At 41.0% G+C, this 20705-nt stretch overlaps 3 protein-coding genes across 5 annotated transcripts; all 3 read left to right on the top strand.

The window, feature by feature from the left end:
• The first annotated feature begins 698 nt into the window (after window positions 1-698).
• On the top strand, window positions 699-9598 carry LOC308411172 (uncharacterized protein). Of its 2 annotated transcripts, XM_080904955.1 has the most exons (13): window positions 699-1215; window positions 1909-2029; window positions 2113-2275; window positions 2396-2588; window positions 3910-4011; window positions 4909-4980; window positions 5149-5250; window positions 6118-6189; window positions 6358-6459; window positions 7356-7427; window positions 7596-7697; window positions 8582-8653; window positions 8822-9598. In XM_080904955.1, exons 1-13 carry the CDS (start codon window positions 1177-1179, stop codon window positions 8948-8950), a joined length of 1341 nt encoding a protein of 446 aa, XP_080761081.1. In that variant the 5' UTR covers window positions 699-1176; the 3' UTR covers window positions 8951-9598. The 2 variants fall into 2 exon arrangements, with proteins under 2 accessions (XP_080761081.1, XP_080761082.1); XM_080904956.1 differs by lacking the exons at window positions 3910-4011; window positions 4909-4980 and having other exon boundaries at window positions 8822-9597.
• Window positions 9599-9749: 151 nt separating this feature from the next.
• On the top strand, window positions 9750-14646 carry LOC308411381 (uncharacterized protein; the record flags this gene model as incomplete). Its single annotated transcript, XM_080905260.1, has 10 exons — window positions 9750-9899; window positions 10068-10169; window positions 11062-11133; window positions 11302-11403; window positions 12282-12353; window positions 12522-12623; window positions 13496-13567; window positions 13736-13837; window positions 14045-14150; window positions 14636-14646. The coding sequence occupies exons 1-10, from the start codon at window positions 9843-9845 to the stop codon at window positions 14644-14646; spliced, it is 798 nt and encodes a 265-aa protein (XP_080761386.1). The 5' UTR covers window positions 9750-9842.
• A 1625-nt stretch (window positions 14647-16271) lies between these two features.
• On the top strand, window positions 16272-19756 carry LOC308411169 (uncharacterized protein). Of its 2 annotated transcripts, none has more exons than XM_080904951.1 (4): window positions 16272-17977; window positions 18276-18434; window positions 18516-18569; window positions 18999-19756. In XM_080904951.1, the coding sequence occupies exons 1-4, from the start codon at window positions 16315-16317 to the stop codon at window positions 19244-19246; spliced, it is 2124 nt and encodes a 707-aa protein (XP_080761077.1). In that variant the 5' UTR covers window positions 16272-16314; the 3' UTR covers window positions 19247-19756. The 2 variants fall into 2 exon arrangements, with proteins under 2 accessions (XP_080761077.1, XP_080761076.1); XM_080904950.1 differs by having other exon boundaries at window positions 18513-18569.
• The last annotated feature ends 949 nt before the right edge of the window (window positions 19757-20705 follow it).

The raw sequence follows: 20705 nt of genomic DNA, 5'->3' as shown, positions 1-20705 counted from the left end.
CGTCATATCTCCTTAACGAAACAAAGTTAAGACATGAGGCTTGTCCCAGTATATCTTCAGACACTCCTGACGCTCACAATTCAAGAATTTCTTTCTCACCTATTACCGTTCTGAAATGAGTTAGACTTGTTTGAGGGTAGGAAATTCGTCCTTCGCTCAGATTTCTTCAGATTTCAAACTCTGGAAATGAACCACTTTTTTCTCTCGTCATAACTTTTTGTTGGATTTCCACAGAGACCTGAAAATTTCCATGACTGTTCACCAAATCCTGCTGTCTCTTATGGTGAAAGAATGATATCGATGCTCCAAATAGATTTAGAGTTACAAAGCGTTGTTTGAGGGCAGGTCAAGGCAGTTTTTGCTTCGCTCTACTCAGTTATGGTGCATTACAAGTCAAATATCTTTAATAAATCATATTTTAATGATAAATTGTCAACACTTTAAGATTCCTCATGTCTTCTGAACAAAATTAGGGTTAGGAAATTATGGTCATTTGTTTGAGGGGAGTCCTCACTATGAGAAATAGACTGCAAAAACCCTGTGTCTCTCTGTGCTGCGTGCACCTGTTTTGGTGGGAAAAAATACACAGCCTCTCTGATTGGTGGATTCAAATTCAGCAACTCCCAGGCTGCTTCACTGAGCTAGAAACTTGCTTCTCTCTCCGTGTGTGTGTGTGTGTGTGTGTGTGTGTGTGTGTGTGAGTGTGAGTGTGTGAGTGCGTCTATGTGGTATGGATTGACATTTGACCTGCGCTGTACCTGGGCTCCGGGGACATTTCGACTTTTTGCTGTGTATTCATGTGTCCCCCTAAAACATGACTTGTAAATGCATTTTTAAGTGTCTAAATAATAATTTTTTCTACTTCTTATGAGGTCATTATTTATCTTTTGACCTGTATTTGCTTAAACTGTAGTGTAAATTCATTTATTAAACTATAATTAAAAGATTTTCTGATTTTCTTAAAAGTCCACCTATACCCCTCACCTGATTTTTGTGTATTCCAGTGTATTGCACAGCGACGTTTCGAGTTAGAGTGGATGTGTGTAGGTACTGCAATTTAATACACATTTTCAATACACACGGCCGGAAGTCATTGTGATTGGTAGGCTATATATATAGGCGGTACCTACAGGAAACGGCGCCACAACTTTCGCGCGCGTGCCCTTTAACAAGTGTATGTCGACGGCAATACGAAGACGGATTAAAAACACAAAGGTAAGCCTTTTTTAATGTAAAATGCACCATGACTTTAATACTATATGAAATTATAGGTGCACAGGCCTATATTAAACTGGTTTAATTTATGCTTTATGGACTGTTAGTGAGTCTTTGAAGAAGTAAAACGGCCCCAGCGTTTGTCATTGAGTAAATAAAATAGGGCTGACGACTAACCGCGTCAACGCGATAAAGCGGGCTAACCCGTGTTAGGATTTACTCGGTGTTAAAGCATTATTGTGGCTTAAACGTGTTAATGCCGACATCGCGACTAACGCGATTAACAATTAAACCAGCGCAGTCTGAGTCAAAATCCCTGATGTCGCTGTTAGCTAATTTCGGGCAGTTTGTCCAATGTCTGTCATTCTGCTGACAGCCCTAAAATAAAAGCAAGGGTATAAGTGTATTTAGTCGTGTATTTATTTATATGCCTGAAGAAAAAACTTCTTACAGTTTTGATGCCTAAGCTTTCTCAGTACTTGTATCACTCTCTGCAGTCGCCATTACAGAAATGTCACATGTCGCCATTTTGAGTACTAGGCCTTTAACATTTTAAAAGAAGGCATAAATTAGCACTATGAATAAGTCAGCTGTGTTTATGCTGTAAACTACACTACTGCTAGTTCTGCTACTACTGATGATGATGACAATGATGACGATAATCGTAATACTTTATATGCTTTGGTAATACAGCCAATCGTACAGGAGAACATGCGAAGGAGACGCATTCCTCCACGGGAGGATGCAGTCTGTCATGTTTCTGCTGGAAGGGACAAACTGGGACTTGATATCCACTACATAAATGCCTTCAAAGGTAAGTTGGTCTTTAGTTTGGATTAGATTTGGAGTTTGTCACTTTGTCTTTTGTCACTCACTTGGTATGCCTCTGCAATTCAGGTCGGGGCATTTTCACGACTGTTCCATTCCAAAAAGGAGACTTTCTTTTGGAATACAGAGGTAAACTCATAACAAAAGAAGAATGTGAGCGGAGACACAGAGTTTATCATGACAGCCTGAAGGTGTTCATGTTTGAATTCAAGTTTGATGGAAAACTCTGGTGGTGCGTATTATATCAGTGTAGTTTGATTAAGATTAAATTACACATTGCTTTTGATTTATGAAAAAAAAAAAGCTTCCTAACTAACTAGTTAAGCTAATACTTTTTTGCCTAACCCCACAGTGTGGATGCATCTCAAGAAGATGGGTCATTAGGCAGACTTGTCAACGACAACCACATCAGTCCAAGTGCTAAGATGAAAATATTAAATATCAATGGAAAGCCCCATCTATGCTTATTTGCAAGCAGAGACATAAGTCCAGGCGAAGAAATAGACTATAATTATGGTGACTCGGATTGGCTCTGGAGATGCAAGGTATTTCTACAATTGTACTTTTTGGAACTGATAAATTGCATACCCTAAGCCATTTTTACATTTGTACCTACTCAAATTGGCTTAACGTGACTTAGGGCATCTAGTTTTTCACTGAAATTGAGTATCACCTACTGTGCCTGGGGTAACTATAGCAATGCAGCCGAGCATCCAGTGATATAAATGCCACAGCAAGCATGGACGTCAAGGTGACAAAATGCCTGCTGCTCAGTCTATACTTTAGTGTTCAATTCAGGGATCACGCTGTTAATTTTGGTCGCTATTTCAAACATTTCAGAGTTTCAAAAATGATGGCTTGGATTTTCACGAAGGAGGCGCACTCATAACTTATCGAGTGACACCATTGACCAGCCACCTGGTGGCATTCAGTCTATGTCAAATTTTCTGATCACTTTGGATCACTTGGAACCTTGGTGCAGTAGTTACTGAAAAACTACATGGTACTATAACCTACTGGAAAAACAGGGGTAGGTACTAATGGAAAACAGGCAATTGTGATGGCTGCCACATCAAAGCCCTCTAAAAGCACTAAAAAAATATCAGCAGGTATGCAGAAATAAAAAATGGCTTTCGGTTTCTAAATTTTAACAGTGATTGATGTTTAATGTGATTCTACACAGCAAAATCTCCAGTGTTAAATTAACACTGGAGAGTGTCTATAAGGGTCCACACCTCTGAGTGTTAAATACAACACTGTTGAGTGTTAAATTAACACTTTTGACAGTGTTATATGTTTAAAAGTAACCTAGTCAGTTTTGAAGATTAACAATGGCTAACACTGAGCAGTGCTGATTTTCTAACACTGGAAAATAACTCAAAATGTTAGAAATATTCCAGTGTTAGAAAATCAGCACTGCTCAGTGTTAGTCTTTGTTAATCTTCAAAACTGACTAGGTTACTTTTAAACATATAACACTGTCAAAAGTGTTAATTCAACACTCAACAGTGTTGTGTGGACCCATATAGACACTCTCTAGTGTTAATTTAACACTGGAGATTTTGCTGTGTAGCCTCTTTAGTTAGATTCATTTTAAATTTTGTCCCTTGAAGATAAATGGGCCCTAGTGACAGTTCGTTGCTGCTACAGGTGATTGTTTTACTCCTTTAGCAATGGCTTAAAAAATAAAGAAATCACACTGACTATTTGTCTCTTAATCATAGGGCCTTAAATTCTCTATACATGACAGTGAATATTTTAAAGACAATAGCTTGAAACTTATCTTTCTCATACAGTTTATTTAATGTTTCAAAAGCCTCTTCAAAAATGCACTGTATATTCATTTTCTATCTGTTACACACGAAGACGGAGACCAGCCAGATTCAGAAGACTGTGAGCTGCCTAAAGCCGCAACCAAACAGCTTTCCAAACAATGATCTGGACCTGAAACATCCAGAGCCTGAAAGGGTAAATATAATCCAGTGTACCACTTAATGAACTAATAATTTAATCTATCATCATTCTTTATGGATGCTGTGTGTGTGTGTGTTTGGCAGTCACCTGGGTGTGATGTGATTTACATGGACCGTGGCTTGTAGGTCCTTTTCATTGTTTCAAAGTGCAAGTCTGGATAACATCTGAGTGTGTGTGTGTGTGTGTGTGTGTGTGTGTTAACCACCCAAATGTGACTTAGGAGGACCACACTGTTATTGGGGGACTCCGTCAAAGTTTGCTTCATGGTGACATCACTCTGGTTTTAGGAGGGGTCTTCTCGTATGTCTTGACAGTTTGACCTACAGCATGCAGAGCTGACTGCATGTGCTTTGTTTCTATGTTGAAATTTTTTGAAACTCAGGCTTGAACATTAAGATAGATAGTACTATACAACTTCTTAACTTGTTTTAGGCACTTTTTACTGCTGTAATGCATGGGCTCTCTCTGGCTGTGTACTCTGGCTTCTTCCCACAGTCCAAAGATGTAGCTTATGGGGTTAGGTTAACTGGTGATTCAAAACTGCCCTTTGGTGTGAATGCAAATGCTTGTCCTTCCATGTTAGACTGGCGATCTGTCCAGGTTGTACTGCCCTATGGTAGCTGGTATAGGCCCCAAAACTGCTACCCCACAATCCTGATAAGGATAAGTGGAAGAGGATGGATGATTGCAAAGGAATCAGTTGTTAATTATTGTAGCCAGTATTTTTTTCAGAAGAAAACATTTCTTGAGTGGAAAGCCCCCCCCCCCCACACACACACACACACACACACACACACACATGCAAATTAAAGACAGAAGCACAGGACTGCCCAGTACAGTTGCAAGAAGAGCACTTGGTCTAATCTTTGTGCCATCTTTTCTTTGTTGCAGGATCTTGATGAAGAAATGCCTCAGCAAGGCTCAGAAGCCATGCATTCTTCTTCAGTGCAAGATTTTGAAGAGGTAACATTGACCTAGGACAGATTTTAATGAATGTTTCTCATGCACGATGTGTACCTTACGCTATTTGCCGATAGTGAAATGGTCTATTCATCCTCTTGAGTGATGCATTTTTAGTAACTGTCAGATTACTGTTCTTTTGTCTTCATTCTCTATCTGTTACACACGAAGACTGAGACCAGCCAGATTCAGAAGACTGTGAGCTGCCTAAAGCCGCAACCAAACAGCTTTCCAAACAATGATCTGGACCTGAAACATCCAGAGCCTGAAAGGGTAAATATAATCCAGTGTACCACTTAATGAACTAATAATTTAATCTATCATCATTCTTTATGGATGCTGTGTGTGTGTTTGTGTTTGGCAGTCACCTGGGTGTGATGTGATTTACATGGACTGTGGCTTGTAGGTCCTTTTCATTGTTTCAAAGTGCAAGTCTGGATAACATCTGAGTGTGTGTGTGTGTGTGTGTTAACCACCCAAATGTGACTTAGGAGGACCACACTGTTATTGGGAGACTCCGTCAAAGTTTGCTTCATGGTGACATCACTCTGGTTTTAGGAGGGGTCTTCTCGTATTTCTTGACAGTTTGACCTACAGCATGCAGAACTGACTACATGTGCTTTGTTTCTATGTGGTTTGAAACTCAGGCTTGAACATTAAGATAGATAGTACTATACAACTTAACTTGTTTTAGGCACTTTTTACTGCTGGTAGTGCATGGGCTCTCTCGCTGTGTACTCTGGCTTCTTCCCACAGTCCAAAGATGTAGCTTATGGGGTTAGGTTAACTGGTGATTCAAAACTGCCCTTTGGTGTGAATGCAAATGCTTGTCCTTCCATGTTAGACTGGTGATCTGTCCAGGTTGTACTGCCCTATGGTAGCTGGTATAGGCCCCAAAACTGCTACCCCACAATCCTGATAAGGATAAGTGGAAGAGGATGGATGATTGCAAAGGAATCAGTTGTTAACTATTGTAGCCAGTATTTTTTTCAGAAGAAAACATTTCTTGAGTGGAAAGCCCCCCCCACACACACACACACACACACACATGCAAATTAAAGACAGAAGCACAGGCCTGCCCAGTACAGTTGCAAGAAGAGCACTTGGTCTAATCTTTGTGCCATCTTTTCTTTGTTGCAGGATCTTGATGAAGAAATGCCTCAGCAAGGCTCAGAAGCCATGCATTCTTCTTCAGTGCAAGATTTTGAAGAGGTAACATTGACCTAGGACAGATTTTAATGAATGTTTCTCATGCACGATGTGTACCTTACGCTATTTGCCGATAGTGAAATGGTCTATTCATCCTCTTGAGTGATGCATTTTTAGTAACTGTCAGATTACTGTTCTTTTGTCTTCATTCTCTATCTGTTACACACGAAGACTGAGACCAGCCAGATTCAGAAGACTGTGAGCTGCCTAAAGCCGCAACCAAACAGCTTTCCAAACAATGATCTGGACCTGAAACATCCAGAGCCTGAAAGGGTAAATATAATCCAGTGTACCACTTAATGAACTAATAATTTAATCTATCATCATTCTTTATGGATGCTGTGTGTGTGTGTGTTTGGCAGTCACCTGGGTGTGATGTGATTTACATGGACCGTGGCTTGTAGGTCCTTTTCATTGTTTCAAAGTGCAAGTCTGGATAACATCTGAGTGTGTGTGTGTGTGTGTGTTAACCACCCAAATGTGACTTAGGAGGACCACACTGTTATTGGGGGACTCCGTCAAAGTTTGCTTCATGGTGACATCACTCTGGTTTTAGGAGGGGTCTTCTCGTATGTCTTGACAGTTTGACCTACAGCATGCAGAGCTGACTGCATGTGCTTTGTTTCTATGTTGAAATTTTTTGAAACTCAGGCTTGAACATTAAGATAGATAGTACTATACAACTTCTTAACTTGTTTTAGGCACTTTTTACTGCTGTAATGCATGGGCTCTCTCTGGCTGTGTACTCTGGCTTCTTCCCACAGTCCAAAGATGTAGCTTATGGGGTTAGGTTAACTGGTGATTCAAAACTGCCCTTTGGTGTGAATGCAAATGCTTGTCCTTCCATGTTAGACTGGCGATCTGTCCAGGTTGTACTGCCCTATGGTAGCTGGTATAGGCCCCAAAACTGCTACCCCACAATCCTGATAAGGATAAGTGGAAGAGGATGGATGATTGCAAAGGAATCAGTTGTTAATTATTGTAGCCAGTATTTTTTTCAGAAGAAAACATTTCTTGAGTGGAAAGCCCCCCCCCCCCCCCCCCCCCCCCCCCCCACACACACACACACACACACACATGCAAATTAAAGACAGAAGCACAGGACTGCCCAGTACAGTTGCAAGAAGAGCACTTGGTCTAATCTTTGTGCCATCTTTTCTTTGTTGCAGGATCTTGATGAAGAAATGCCTCAGCAAGGCTCAGAAGCCATGCATTCTTCTTCAGTGCAAGATTTTGAAGAGGTAACATTGACCTAGGACAGATTTTAATGAATGTTTCTCATGCACGATGTGTACCTTACGCTATTTGCCGATAGTGAAATGGTCTATTCATCCTCTTGAGTGATGCATTTTTAGTAACTGTCAGATTACTGTTCTTTTGTCTTCATTCTCTATCTGTTACACACGAAGACTGAGACCAGCCAGATTCAGAAGACTGTGAGCTGCCTAAAGCCGCAACCAAACAGCTTTCCAAACAATGATCTGGACCTGAAACATCCAGAGCCTGAAAGGGTAAATATAATCCAGTGTACCACTTAATGAACTAATAATTTAATCTATCATCATTCTTTATGGATGCTGTGTGTGTGTGTGTTTGGCAGTCACCTGGGTGTGATGTGATTTACATGGACCGTGGCTTGTAGGTCCTTTTCATTGTTTCAAAGTGCAAGTCTGGATAACATCTGAGTGTGTGTGTGTGTGTGTGTGTTAACCACCCAAATGTGACTTAGGAGGACCACACTGTTATTGGGGGACTCCGTCAAAGTTTGCTTCATGGTGACATCACTCTGGTTTTAGGAGGGGTCTTCTCGTATGTCTTGACAGTTTGACCTACAGCATGCAGAGCTGACTGCATGTGCTTTGTTTCTATGTTGAAATTTTTTGAAACTCAGGCTTGAACATTAAGATAGATAGTACTATACAACTTCTTAACTTGTTTTAGGCACTTTTTACTGCTGTAATGCATGGGCTCTCTCTGGCTGTGTACTCTGGCTTCTTCCCACAGTCCAAAGATGTAGCTTATGGGGTTAGGTTAACTGGTGATTCAAAACTGCCCTTTGGTGTGAATGCAAATGCTTGTCCTTCCATGTTAGACTGGCGATCTGTCCAGGTTGTACTGCCCTATGGTAGCTGGTATAGGCCCCAAAACTGCTACCCCACAATCCTGATAAGGATAAGTGGAAGAGGATGGATGATTGCAAAGGAATCAGTTGTTAATTATTGTAGCCAGTATTTTTTTCAGAAGAAAACATTTCTTGAGTGGAAAGCCCCCCCCCCCCCCCCCCCACACACACACACACACACATGCAAATTAAAGACAGAAGCACAGGACTGCCCAGTACAGTTGCAAGAAGAGCACTTGGTCTAATCTTTGTGCCATCTTTTCTTTGTTGCAGGATCTTGATGAAGAAATGCCTCAGCAAGGCTCAGAAGCCATGCATTCTTCTTCAGTGCAAGATTTTGAAGAGGTAACATTGACCTAGGACAGATTTTAATGAATGTTTCTCATGCACGATGTGTACCTTACGCTATTTGCCGATAGTGAAATGGTCTATTCATCCTCTTGAGTGATGCATTTTTAGTAACTGTCAGATTACTGTTCTTTTGTCTTCATTCTCTATCTGTTACACACGAAGACTGAGACCAGCCAGATTCAGAAGACTGTGAGCTGCCTAAAGCCGCAACCAAACAGCTTTCCAAACAATGATCTGGACCTGAAACATCCAGAGCCTGAAAGGGTAAATATAATCCAGTGTACCACTTAATGAACTAATAATTTAATCTATCATCATTCTTTATGGATGCTGTGTGTGTGTGTGTGTTTGGCAGTCACCTGGGTGTGATGTGATTTACATGGACCGTGGCTTGTAGGTCCTTTTCATTGTTTCAAAGTGCAAGTCTGGATAACATCTGAGTGTGTGTGTGTGTGTGTGTTAACCACCCAAATGTGACTTAGGAGGACCACACTGTTATTGGGGGACTCCGTCAAAGTTTGCTTCATGGTGACATCACTCTGGTTTTAGGAGGGGTCTTCTCGTATGTCTTGACAGTTTGACCTACAGCATGCAGAGCTGACTGCATGTGCTTTGTTTCTATGTTGAAATTTTTTGAAACTCAGGCTTGAACATTAAGATAGATAGTACTATACAACTTCTTAACTTGTTTTAGGCACTTTTTACTGCTGTAATGCATGGGCTCTCTCTGGCTGTGTACTCTGGCTTCTTCCCACAGTCCAAAGATGTAGCTTATGGGGTTAGGTTAACTGGTGATTCAAAACTGCCCTTTGGTGTGAATGCAAATGCTTGTCCTTCCATGTTAGACTGGCGATCTGTCCAGGTTGTACTGCCCTATGGTAGCTGGTATAGGCCCCAAAACTGCTACCCCACAATCCTGATAAGGATAAGTGGAAGAGGATGGATGATTGCAAAGGAATCAGTTGTTAATTATTGTAGCCAGTATTTTTTTCAGAAGAAAACATTTCTTGAGTGGAAAGCCCCCCCCCCCCCCCCCCCCCCCCCACACACACACACACACACACACACACACACACATGCAAATTAAAGACAGAAGCACAGGACTGCCCAGTACAGTTGCAAGAAGAGCACTTGGTCTAATCTTTGTGCCATCTTTTCTTTGTTGCAGGATCTTGATGAAGAAATGCCTCAGCAAGGCTCAGAAGCCATGCATTCTTCTTCAGTGCAAGATTTTGAAGAGGTAACATTGACCTAGGACAGATTTTAATGAATGTTTCTCATGCACGATGTGTACCTTACGCTATTTGCCGATAGTGAAATGGTCTATTCATCCTCTTGAGTGATGCATTTTTAGTAACTGTCAGATTACTGTTCTTTTGTCTTCATTCTCTATCTGTTACACACGAAGACTGAGACCAGCCAGATTCAGAAGACTGTGAGCTGCCTAAAGCCGCAACCAAACAGCTTTCCAAACAATGATCTGGACCTGAAACATCCAGAGCCTGAAAGGGTAAATATAATCCAGTGTACCACTTAATGAACTAATAATTTAATCTATCATCATTCTTTATGGATGCTGTGTGTGTGTGTGTTTGGCAGTCACCTGGGTGTGATGTGATTTACATGGACCGTGGCTTGTAGGTCCTTTTCATTGTTTCAAAGTGCAAGTCTGGATAACATCTGAGTGTGTGTGTGTGTGTGTGTGTGTTAACCACCCAAATGTGACTTAGGAGGACCACACTGTTATTGGGGGACTCCGTCAAAGTTTGCTTCATGGTGACATCACTCTGGTTTTAGGAGGGGTCTTCTCGTATGTCTTGACAGTTTGACCTACAGCATGCAGAGCTGACTGCATGTGCTTTGTTTCTATGTTGAAATTTTTTGAAACTCAGGCTTGAACATTAAGATAGATAGTACTATACAACTTCTTAACTTGTTTTAGGCACTTTTTACTGCTGTAATGCATGGGCTCTCTCTGGCTGTGTACTCTGGCTTCTTCCCACAGTCCAAAGATGTAGCTTATGGGGTTAGGTTAACTGGTGATTCAAAACTGCCCTTTGGTGTGAATGCAAATGCTTGTCCTTCCATGTTAGACTGGCGATCTGTCCAGGTTGTACTGCCCTATGGTAGCTGGTATAGGCCCCAAAACTGCTACCCCACAATCCTGATAAGGATAAGTGGAAGAGGATGGATGATTGCAAAGGAATCAGTTGTTAATTATTGTAGCCAGTATTTTTTTCAGAAGAAAACATTTCTTGAGTGGAAAGCCCCCCCCCCCCCCCTCCCCCCCCCACACACACACACACACACATGCAAATTAAAGACAGAAGCACAGGACTGCCCAGTACAGTTGCAAGAAGAGCACTTGGTCTAATCTTTGTGCCATCTTTTCTTTGTTGCAGGATCTTGATGAAGAAATGCCTCAGCAAGGCTCAGAAGCCATGCATTCTTCTTCAGTGCAAGATTTTGAAGAGGTAACATTGACCTAGGACAGATTTTAATGAATGTTTCTCATGCACGATGTGTACCTTACGCTATTTGCCGATAGTGAAATGGTCTATTCATCCTCTTGAGTGATGCATTTTTAGTAACTGTCAGATTACTGTTCTTTTGTCTTCATTCTCTATCTGTTACACACGAAGACTGAGACCAGCCAGATTCAGAAGACTGTGAGCTGCCTAAAGCCGCAACCAAACAGCTTTCCAAACAATGATCTGGACCTGAAACATCCAGAGCCTGAAAGGGTAAATATAATCCAGTGTACCACTTAATGAACTAATAATTTAATCTATCATCATTCTTTATGGATGCTGTGTGTGTGTGTGTTTGGCAGTCACCTGGGTGTGATGTGATTTACATGGACCGTGGCTTGTAGGTCCTTTTCATTGTTTCAAAGTGCAAGTCTGGATAACATCTGAGTGTGTGTGTGTGTGTGTGTGTGTTAACCACCCAAATGTGACTTAGGAGGACCACACTGTTATTGGGGGACTCCGTCAAAGTTTGCTTCATGGTGACATCACTCTGGTTTTAGGAGGGGTCTTCTCGTATGTCTTGACAGTTTGACCTACAGCATGCAGAGCTGACTGCATGTGCTTTGTTTCTATGTTGAAATTTTTTGAAACTCAGGCTTGAACATTAAGATAGATAGTACTATACAACTTCTTAACTTGTTTTAGGCACTTTTTACTGCTGTAATGCATGGGCTCTCTCTGGCTGTGTACTCTGGCTTCTTCCCACAGTCCAAAGATGTAGCTTATGGGGTTAGGTTAACTGGTGATTCAAAACTGCCCTTTGGTGTGAATGCAAATGCTTGTCCTTCCATGTTAGACTGGCGATCTGTCCAGGTTGTACTGCCCTATGGTAGCTGGTATAGGCCCCAAAACTGCTACCCCACAATCCTGATAAGGATAAGTGGAAGAGGATGGATGATTGCAAAGGAATCAGTTGTTAATTATTGTAGCCAGTATTTTTTTCAGAAGAAAACATTTCTTGAGTGGAAAGCCCCCCCCCACACACACACACACACACACATGCAAATTAAAGACAGAAGCACAGGACTGCCCAGTACAGTTGCAAGAAGAGCACTTGGTCTAATCTTTGTGCCATCTTTTCTTTGTTGCAGGATCTTGATGAAGAAATGCCTCAGCAAGGCTCAGAAGCCATGCATTCTTCTTCAGTGCAAGATTTTGAAGAGGTAACATTGACCTAGGACAGATTTTAATGAATGTTTCTCATGCACGATGTGTACCTTACGCTATTTGCCGATAGTGAAATGGTCTATTCATCCTCTTGAGTGATGCATTTTTAGTAACTGTCAGATTACTGTTCTTTTGTCTTCATTCTCTATCTGTTACACACGAAGACTGAGACCAGCCAGATTCAGAAGACTGTGAGCTGCCTAAAGCCGCAACCAAACAGCTTTCCAAACAATGATCTGGACCTGAAACATCCAGAGCCTGAAAGGGTAAATATAATCCAGTGTACCACTTAATGAACTAATAATTTAATCTATCATCATTCTTTATGGATGCTGTGTGTGTGTTTGTGTTTGGCAGTCACCTGGGTGTGATGTGATTTACATGGACTGTGGCTTGTAGGTCCTTTTCATTGTTTCAAAGTGCAAGTCTGGATAACATCTGAGTGTGTGTGTGTGTGTTAACCACCCAAATGTGACTTAGGAGGACCACACTGTTATTGGGAGACTCTGTCAAAGTTTGCTTCATGGTGACATCACTCTGGTTTTAGGAGGGGTCTTCTCGTATTTCTTGACAGTTTGACCTACAGCATGCAGAACTGACTACATGTGCTTTGTTTCTATGTGGTTTGAAACTCAGGCTTGAACATTAAGATAGATAGTACTATACAACTTAACTTGTTTTAGGCACTTTTTACTGCTGGTAGTGCATGGGCTCTCTCGCTGTGTACTCTGGCTTCTTCCCACAGTCCAAAGATGTAGCTTATGGGGTTAGGTTAACTGGTGATTCAAAACTGCCCTTTGGTGTGAATGCAAATGCTTGTCCTTCCATGTTAGACTGGTGATCTGTCCAGGTTGTACTGCCCTATGGTAGCTGGTATAGGCCCCAAAACTGCTACCCCACAATCCTGATAAGGATAAGTGGAAGAGGATGGATGATTGCAAAGGAATCAGTTGTTAACTATTGTAGCCAGTATTTTTTTCAGAAGAAAACATTTCTTGAGTGGAAAGCCCCCCCCCCCCCCCCCCCACACACACACACACACACACATGCAAATTAAAGACAGAAGCACAGGACTGCCCAGTACAGTTGCAAGAAGAGCACTTGGTCTAATCTTTGTGCCATCTTTTCTTTGTTGCAGGATCTTGATGAAGAAATGCCTCAGCAAGGCTCAGAAGCCATGCATTCTTCTTCAGTGCAAGATTTTGAAGAGGTAACATTGACCTAGGACAGATTTTAATGAATGTTTCTCATGCACGATGTGTACCTTACGCTATTTGCCAATAGTGAAATGGTCTATTCATCCTCTTGAGTGATGCATTTTTAGTAACTGTCAGATTACTGTTCTTTTGTCTTCATTCTCTATCTGTTACACACGAAGACTGAGACCAGCCAGATTCAGAAGACTGTGAGCTGCCTAAAGCCGCAACCAAACAGCTTTCCAAACAATGATCTGGACCTGAAACATCCAGAGCCTGAAAGGGTAAATATAATCCAGTGTACCACTTAATGAACTAATAATTTAATCTATCATCATTCTTTATGGATGCTGTGTGTGTGTGTTTGGCAGTCACCTGGGTGTGATGTGATTTACATGGACGAAGTTTATTAGTTGATATCTGCAACTGAATTGAAAACACACCTTTCCAACTGTCCAAAACAAATAAATGTTGCAATATTTTGCTAACAGTGTCACAATCATCGTCTGGTGTGCACAACAATATCATCTTTGGACAAGTGCATTCAGTGTGTGGGACCGGTTTCCTCCCTCAAGTGGCTTGGCTTTAAGTGCAAAGGTGAGACATTTAGTGAATAGGTACAGTGTATAGTAAAAAGCATTAATAGAGTTCAACAAGTTAAGACGTGCTGAAATGAACACTGCTCCCTTTTTAATTAATGGGTGGTCACGTCTAATTAAAGAAATGCAGTATTACCTCATTGGTGCAGGACCTTGTAAAAATGGTATACTTGGGATTGTCCTCAATTCCCCATTCCATAACATAAACTGCTCAAAATAATAAAGGGAACACTTAAACAATGCGATGTTACTCCAAGTCAGTCACACTTTTGTGAAATCAAACTGTTCACTTAGGAAGTAACACTGACAACCAGTTTCACATGCTGTTTTGCAAATAGAGTAGACAACAAGTGGAAATTATAGTCAATTCACCATAATAAAGGACTGGTTCTGCAGGTGGTGACCACAGACCACTTCTCAGCACCTATGCTTTCTGGCTGATGTTATGGTCACTTTTGAATGCTGGCGGTGATTTCATTTTAGTGGTAGCATGAGACAGTCTACAACCCACACAAGGGGCTCAGGTAGTGCAGCTCATCTAGCGTAGCACATCAATGTGAGCTGTGGCAAGAAGGTTTGCTGTGTCTGTTAGTGTAGTGTCCAGAGCATGGAGGTGCTACCTGGATGTGGAGTAGGCCATAGGAGGGCAACAACCCAGCAGCAGGACCGCTACCTCCACCTTTGTGCAAGGAGGAACAAGAGGAGCCCTGCAAAATGACCTCAAACAGGCCACAAATGTGCATCTGTCTGCTCAAATGGTCAGAAACTGACTTCATGAGGGTGACTTGAGGGTCCAGCATCCACAGGTGGGGATTGAGCTTGCAGTCCAACACCATGCAGGATGTTTGGCATTTGCCAGAAAACACAAAGTTTGGCAACTTCAGCACGGGCACCCTATGCTCCTCACAGCTGAAAGGAGGTTCAAACTGAGCACGTGACAGTCTGGAGATGCCGTGGGGAATGTTCTGCTGCCTGCAACATCCTCCAGCATGATCATATTGGCAGTGGGTCAGTAATGGTGAGGGGTGGCATTTCTGTGCCTGCCAGAGAGCCTGACTGTCATTGGGTAACAAGATGAGGTCCTCGGACCCTTTGTGAGACCACATGCTGGTGCATTTGGCCCTGGGGTCCACCTAATGCGAGACGACACTGGGCCTCATGTGGCTGGAGTATGTCAGCAGTTCCTCCATGACAAAGGCATTGATGCTATGGACTGGCCCGCCTGTTCCCCAGACCTGAATCCAATTGAGCACATCTGGGACATCATGTCTCACTCCATCCACCACAAACTGTCCAGGGGTTGGCAGATGCTTTAGTCCAGGTCTTGGAGGAGATCCTTCAGGAGACCATCCGCCACCTCATCCCGAGCATGCCCAGGCATTGTAGGGAAGTCGTACAGGCATCTGGAGGCCACACACATTCAACTACACACTTTCATGCCACTCAACTACCTAAAGAACAAAGTATTTAATAAGAATAATTCCTTCATTCACATCTGGGATGTCCTTTTTTGGGGGGGGGGAGGGGGATTAGCAGTGTATGTGTAGTCATTAAAATATCCTTAATGTGAACAGTTTTGTTTTTTTTTGTTTTTTCAGCATTTGACATTACTGCAATGCTTTGACAAAAAACTACTTCACTTAAATAGAACTGCAAAGCTAAATTAAGTCTATCAAAATGTGTTTCAGTTTGTTTAGGGGTCTGGCACAAATCTTGCCTTGCAAAATTGGCAAATCAGAATTGCCACCAGTCAACACAGGTGTGTATCCCATTCATATTTGGCTTGACTTTTTTTCAGTTTATTTTTTACCTGTCTAAAGTATTGATCAATTAAAAAAACTTTTGTTCTTACATTCCAGAAAGAAGAAATTTCTGAATATTCAGGGGAGGATGGATTGCCACATTCAGTTCTGGATCAAATATCAAGCGATGATGATGGCAACCACAGCATATCAGAAGAAGAATATGTGCCAGATTCAGAGTCATATGATGAAGATTCAGATGAAGACATCTCATTATTGCCAAGCACATCAAAAGGTCTGCTATGCCAAGATGACATCTCCAAAGCGCATGAACAATCAGATTCAATGAATTTAATCCACAACTTGACAAAGGACAAGCCACAAGATAAAAGTGAGCTTTGCGAAACTGAATCAGAAAAAATGACTTTAAGTAAAAGAAATTACTGCTATTTTTGTGGCAAACCACAAGCTAAAATTTCCCGCCACCTGAAAACGCACAAAACGGCTCCTGATGTTGTGCATGCATTTTCCCTGCCTAGAGACTCAAACGAGCGTAAAAGTCTGTTAGAGAAATTGAGAAATAAGGGAAATTTTAAGCATAATGCTGCAGTTTTGCATGGTGGAGTGGGACCACTGAAAGTGAAGAGAAGACCCAAGATTAAAGCAGTAGAGGGAAAGTTTGCTCATTGCTTTTATTGTCAAGGGATGTATGTTCGCAAGGATCTTTGGAGACATGTCCGCAGATGTCCTAACAAACCAAAAGATGACACGGATAAAGAACCTGGAAGAACCAAAGTACTCGGCCTGGCTTTAACTCTGGAGTCTCAGTGTTATCCGCAGGTGTCAAGTGGAGTCTGGAAGGTTCTTGCTGTTATGAAACAAGATGAGATTGCCTCAGCTGTGCGAAATGACTTTACTGTTATTCAGTTTGCCCAGTCCCTCTACAATAAACATGGACAAGACCCTACAAAGTATGATTATATACGACAGAAGCTTCGTGAAGCGGGACGTTTGTTGTTGTGTCTGCGCACAGAATTCTCAGTGCATAACATGGAAGAAGCTATTAAGCCTGCTAATTTCCAGAGAGTTGTGCAAGCAGTAAAGAAAGTTTCAGGTTTTGATGAAGAGACACTGTCATACAAAACTCCAAGCCTTGCGCTGAAACTGGGACATACACTGCATAAAATGTCTGACATTATCCATTGTCGTGCCCTCATGACAGAGGATGAAGCCCTAATCAAGTCCACTGATGCGTTCAAGAAGTTGTATGTCTCCAAATGGTCTGAGATGGTGTCTCACCGTGCCTTGAACACATTGAGTGAGGCAAAGTTTAACAAGCCATCAACATTGCCCTTTACAGAAGATGTTCGGATTCTCCATCACTACCTTCAAAAATCTGCAGAAAGTGCCTTTTGCAGCTTGGAGAACGAAGCCACAGCTCAGAATTATGCCCAACTTGCACAAGTTACACTCTCACAAATCATTGTGTTCAACCGAAGACGTTCTGGAGAGGTTTCAAAGATGCGCCTCAAAAGTTTTCTTGAAAGAGACAAAACAGCACTCCACACAGATGTTGCCATGGGGCTCTCAGAAATGGAACAGAGACTCTGTAACTATTTCTGTAGAATAGAAATAATGGGAAAAAGGGACAGAAATGTTCCAGTTCTGCTAACACCAAGCATGCTGGATGCTCTGTCACTACTGGTTAGTAGGAGGCCTGACTGTGGTATTTGTGCCACTAATATCTACCTCTTTGCAAGACCCCGATCAATGAGTCATTACAGAGGAATGGACTCCTTGCGTGTTCATGCACACCAGTGTGGAGCAAAGCAGCCTGAGTATCTAAGATCGACACAGCTCAGAAAACATGTTGCCACACTCTCACAAGTCCTTAATTTGAAAAACAACGAACTTGATCAGGTTGCAGATTTCCTGGGTCATGATATCCGCGTTCACCGCGAATTCTACAGATTACCAGTTCCCACAACACAGCTGGCCAAGATTTCCAAACTGCTTTTAACACTGGAAAAAGGACAACTTTCCCAGATCCAGGGGAAATCACTGGATGAGATCAAAATAGAAGGTTTGTATTGAAAGGAGCAAATATTAGGGCAGTAGTTGAATATTATGCTTTATCAACCGAATTAAAACCTAAAAGCACAGACCATTCTGTTAAATGTCCATGATTTAAGGTTCTTGAAGTCTATTGTTTCATCACTTTGCAACATTTGGCAAACTGCAGAGTGGTGGCCTTAAATAGTAAAACTATGTACTATAATTTCCAGTATTTGTTCTGTATTTTGTCATATCTCGTTGTTAATGTGAGGTTTTTGGGGGGTTTGTGTTTGGTTTTTTGGGGGGGTTTTCCCACAATTTCTCAGATGAAATTGCATTAAGTGATGCTGAAACAAAGGACAGTGAGAGTGAATCAGATGATGATGACACAGCACTCACAATGTTGGCGTGTGGCACCAGTGAGCCTGTACATGCAGTAGCTGATTCCACAAACACAGCGCAGCTCCAAGACACTGTAGATTGTGGTAAGTTACCACTAGCTTGGTTTCTGTGGATAAAATGTTTGTTACAAATATTAAAACTTAATCAAATTGTGTAATCAGCAGATGAAGGACCACTCACAATGCCTGCAGCAAGTGAGACTGCTGCTCCCTCTGAAGGTAAGGGGTGCAGTTGGTTCTCTAAGCTTATTATTGTTTCATCACTTTGCAACATATGGCAAACTGCAGAGTGGTGGCAAAAAGTCACTTGGATGAGTGACAAAATGTTTCTCCCACTGAAAACGCTACGTCCAGATTAACAGAATCAACGTTTTGGGATTTACTTACCTGGATGATTGAGCATGCATCAAGAGACTTTTATTCAACTTTTTATTCAGTCTTTTATTCACAGCGGAACACTAAATGTCTCATTTTAGAAATTTGATAAATTTTCAAAGAGAATTTTAGCTCGTTTTGATATTGATGGTAGCAACACATTTCAGAAGTTAGTACAGGGTAGCATCCATTCTTTTAACCACCAAATGTTTTTTGTTTTTTTTGTTTGGTTTTTTGTTTGTTTTAACTACTACTACTTTATATATCTTCCAGAGAAAAATGCTGCTCAATCCCACAATTCCCGAAGAGCTCCCAAAAACATGTGGTCCAAGGCTGAGGTTGCTGCAGTGATGAGGCATTTTAAAGACCACATAAACGAAGGGAAACTAGCCACCAAAAATGAATGCAGTCATTGCAAATTGGTAGAAGATCCGGTGTTGGCAGGAAGAACAGTTCAAAACATAAGAGATTTTGTAAGAAACAGAGGATTAACTGCAAAAAGGCAGAAAAAAATGAACTAAAATAACTGTTTAGAGAGCTGTGGTTTTACATCTTGGTCAGATTGCCAATTGTTGTTAACACTGATGTTCTGTTTAAAGAAAAAAAAGTTCTTGTTAAATACAGAAGTAGTTTGTATTTCATAATTTTTACATTTAATTTATTTAGGGGTTTTTTTGACGGGTTATATTTAAAATAAAAAATTATAAATGCATATTTTCTCCCCTTAATATTTACCTTTAAACTATTAAAATTCATTTTAAATGTTTTTAATTTTTCTGTTTTCTATATTTTTATATTTCTGTGGGAAGCGTGGGCATTTTTGTCCATAGATTTCTTTTTTTATTTATGGTTAAAATTAATGTTCAGATCCAAGAACACTAATAAAATGATGTTCCAGTAATCCTGTGTCCTGTCAGATGTGTATTCATGGTAATGATGAGCTATTTACATATTACATCATTGTCCCTTTAAAGACCCAATATTGTTTTTTTTGGACCTCATAAAACACATTGTTGTCAAGTGGACAATGTCTCCAGAAAACACAATAGAGTCTGGTTGGTGTGTATCAGTGTATCTAGACTTCTATAGGGAGTGTATGAGGTCTGAAGTGACCTAAATTTTTTTCAGATTTTTTCGAACACTTTAACCTCGCTCCCTTGGCTCTAAGTCCTTTCAAAAGGGTAGTCCACTTAAACCACCACCGGGCGGATTGACGTAGTATAGTCCCGCCATACCACATAGACCCGTATGTGTGTGTGTGTGTGAGTGTGTGTGACAGAGGGAGAGAGAGAGAGAGAGAGAGAAATTAAATTCAATATATTTAGACTGGTTGACTGAATTGGATCATGTGTGTGTGTTTTTCTGTGCATGTGTGTTTCCTTATGTGTCCATATTTGTGATTGTTATATATATATTTTTTTTTTTTCATTTAACAAGTATATTTAAGGGACCCTCAGCATGTTCAGCACTTTTTCAGCTGTCCATTTTGCTTTTCCAATTTTTCTGTTTAAGTTATTACTATTGTGCTAAATCATACTATTTCTGCTATTTTATAAGATTTGTGCTAAATATAGTATTTCTGCCAAATATAGTATTTCTGATTAATTATAGTTTTTCTACCAAATCATAGTACAGTATTTCTGCTTTTTATAGGATTTGTGCTTAATACAGTATTTCTGCTTTTTATAGGATTTGTGCTTAATACAGTATTTCTGCTTTTTATAGGATTTGTGCTTAATATAGTATTTCTGCTAAATGTAGTATTTATGCTTAATCATACTATTTCTATATATTTCTGCCAGGCAGCCAATCCTCTGTGAGGACTCAGACATTCAAATGCACATATCAGGGCCTGCACGGCTTCCCAGCCAGCCAATCATATCTGAGGTCTGCCGTTCCTTCTCTCGTCATATCTCAGCAACGGATGTACAGAGAGCAATGAAAATCGCGGTCAAAGTACACCAAAGTCCGCTGATTCAC

Source organism: Rhamphochromis sp. 'chilingali' (genome assembly GCF_963969265.1).
Source record: "Rhamphochromis sp. 'chilingali' genome assembly, chromosome: 15".
Classification (NCBI taxonomy): domain Eukaryota; kingdom Metazoa; phylum Chordata; class Actinopteri; order Cichliformes; family Cichlidae; genus Rhamphochromis; species Rhamphochromis sp. 'chilingali'.
This window is presented reverse-complemented; position numbering and strand designations above follow the sequence as displayed.

Bases quoted from the DNA above. Each gene is read 5' to 3' on its own strand.
- LOC308411172 (XM_080904955.1), top strand. From the start codon at position 1,177: ATGTCGACGGCAATACGAAGACGGATTAAAAACACAAAG. The intron at 2,589-3,909 runs GTATTTCTACAA...TTACACACGAAG, and splicing joins ATTGGCTCTGGAGATGCAAG to ACGGAGACCAGCCAGATTCA. The intron at 4,012-4,908 runs GTAAATATAATC...TCTTTGTTGCAG, and splicing joins AACATCCAGAGCCTGAAAGG to GATCTTGATGAAGAAATGCC.
- LOC308411169 (XM_080904950.1), top strand. From the start codon at position 16,315: ATGACTTTAAGTAAAAGAAATTACTGCTATTTTTGTGGCAAACCACAA. The intron at 17,978-18,275 runs GTTTGTATTGAA...ACAATTTCTCAG, and splicing joins GGATGAGATCAAAATAGAAG to ATGAAATTGCATTAAGTGAT. The intron at 18,570-18,998 runs GTAAGGGGTGCA...TATATCTTCCAG, and splicing joins GACTGCTGCTCCCTCTGAAG to AGAAAAATGCTGCTCAATCC.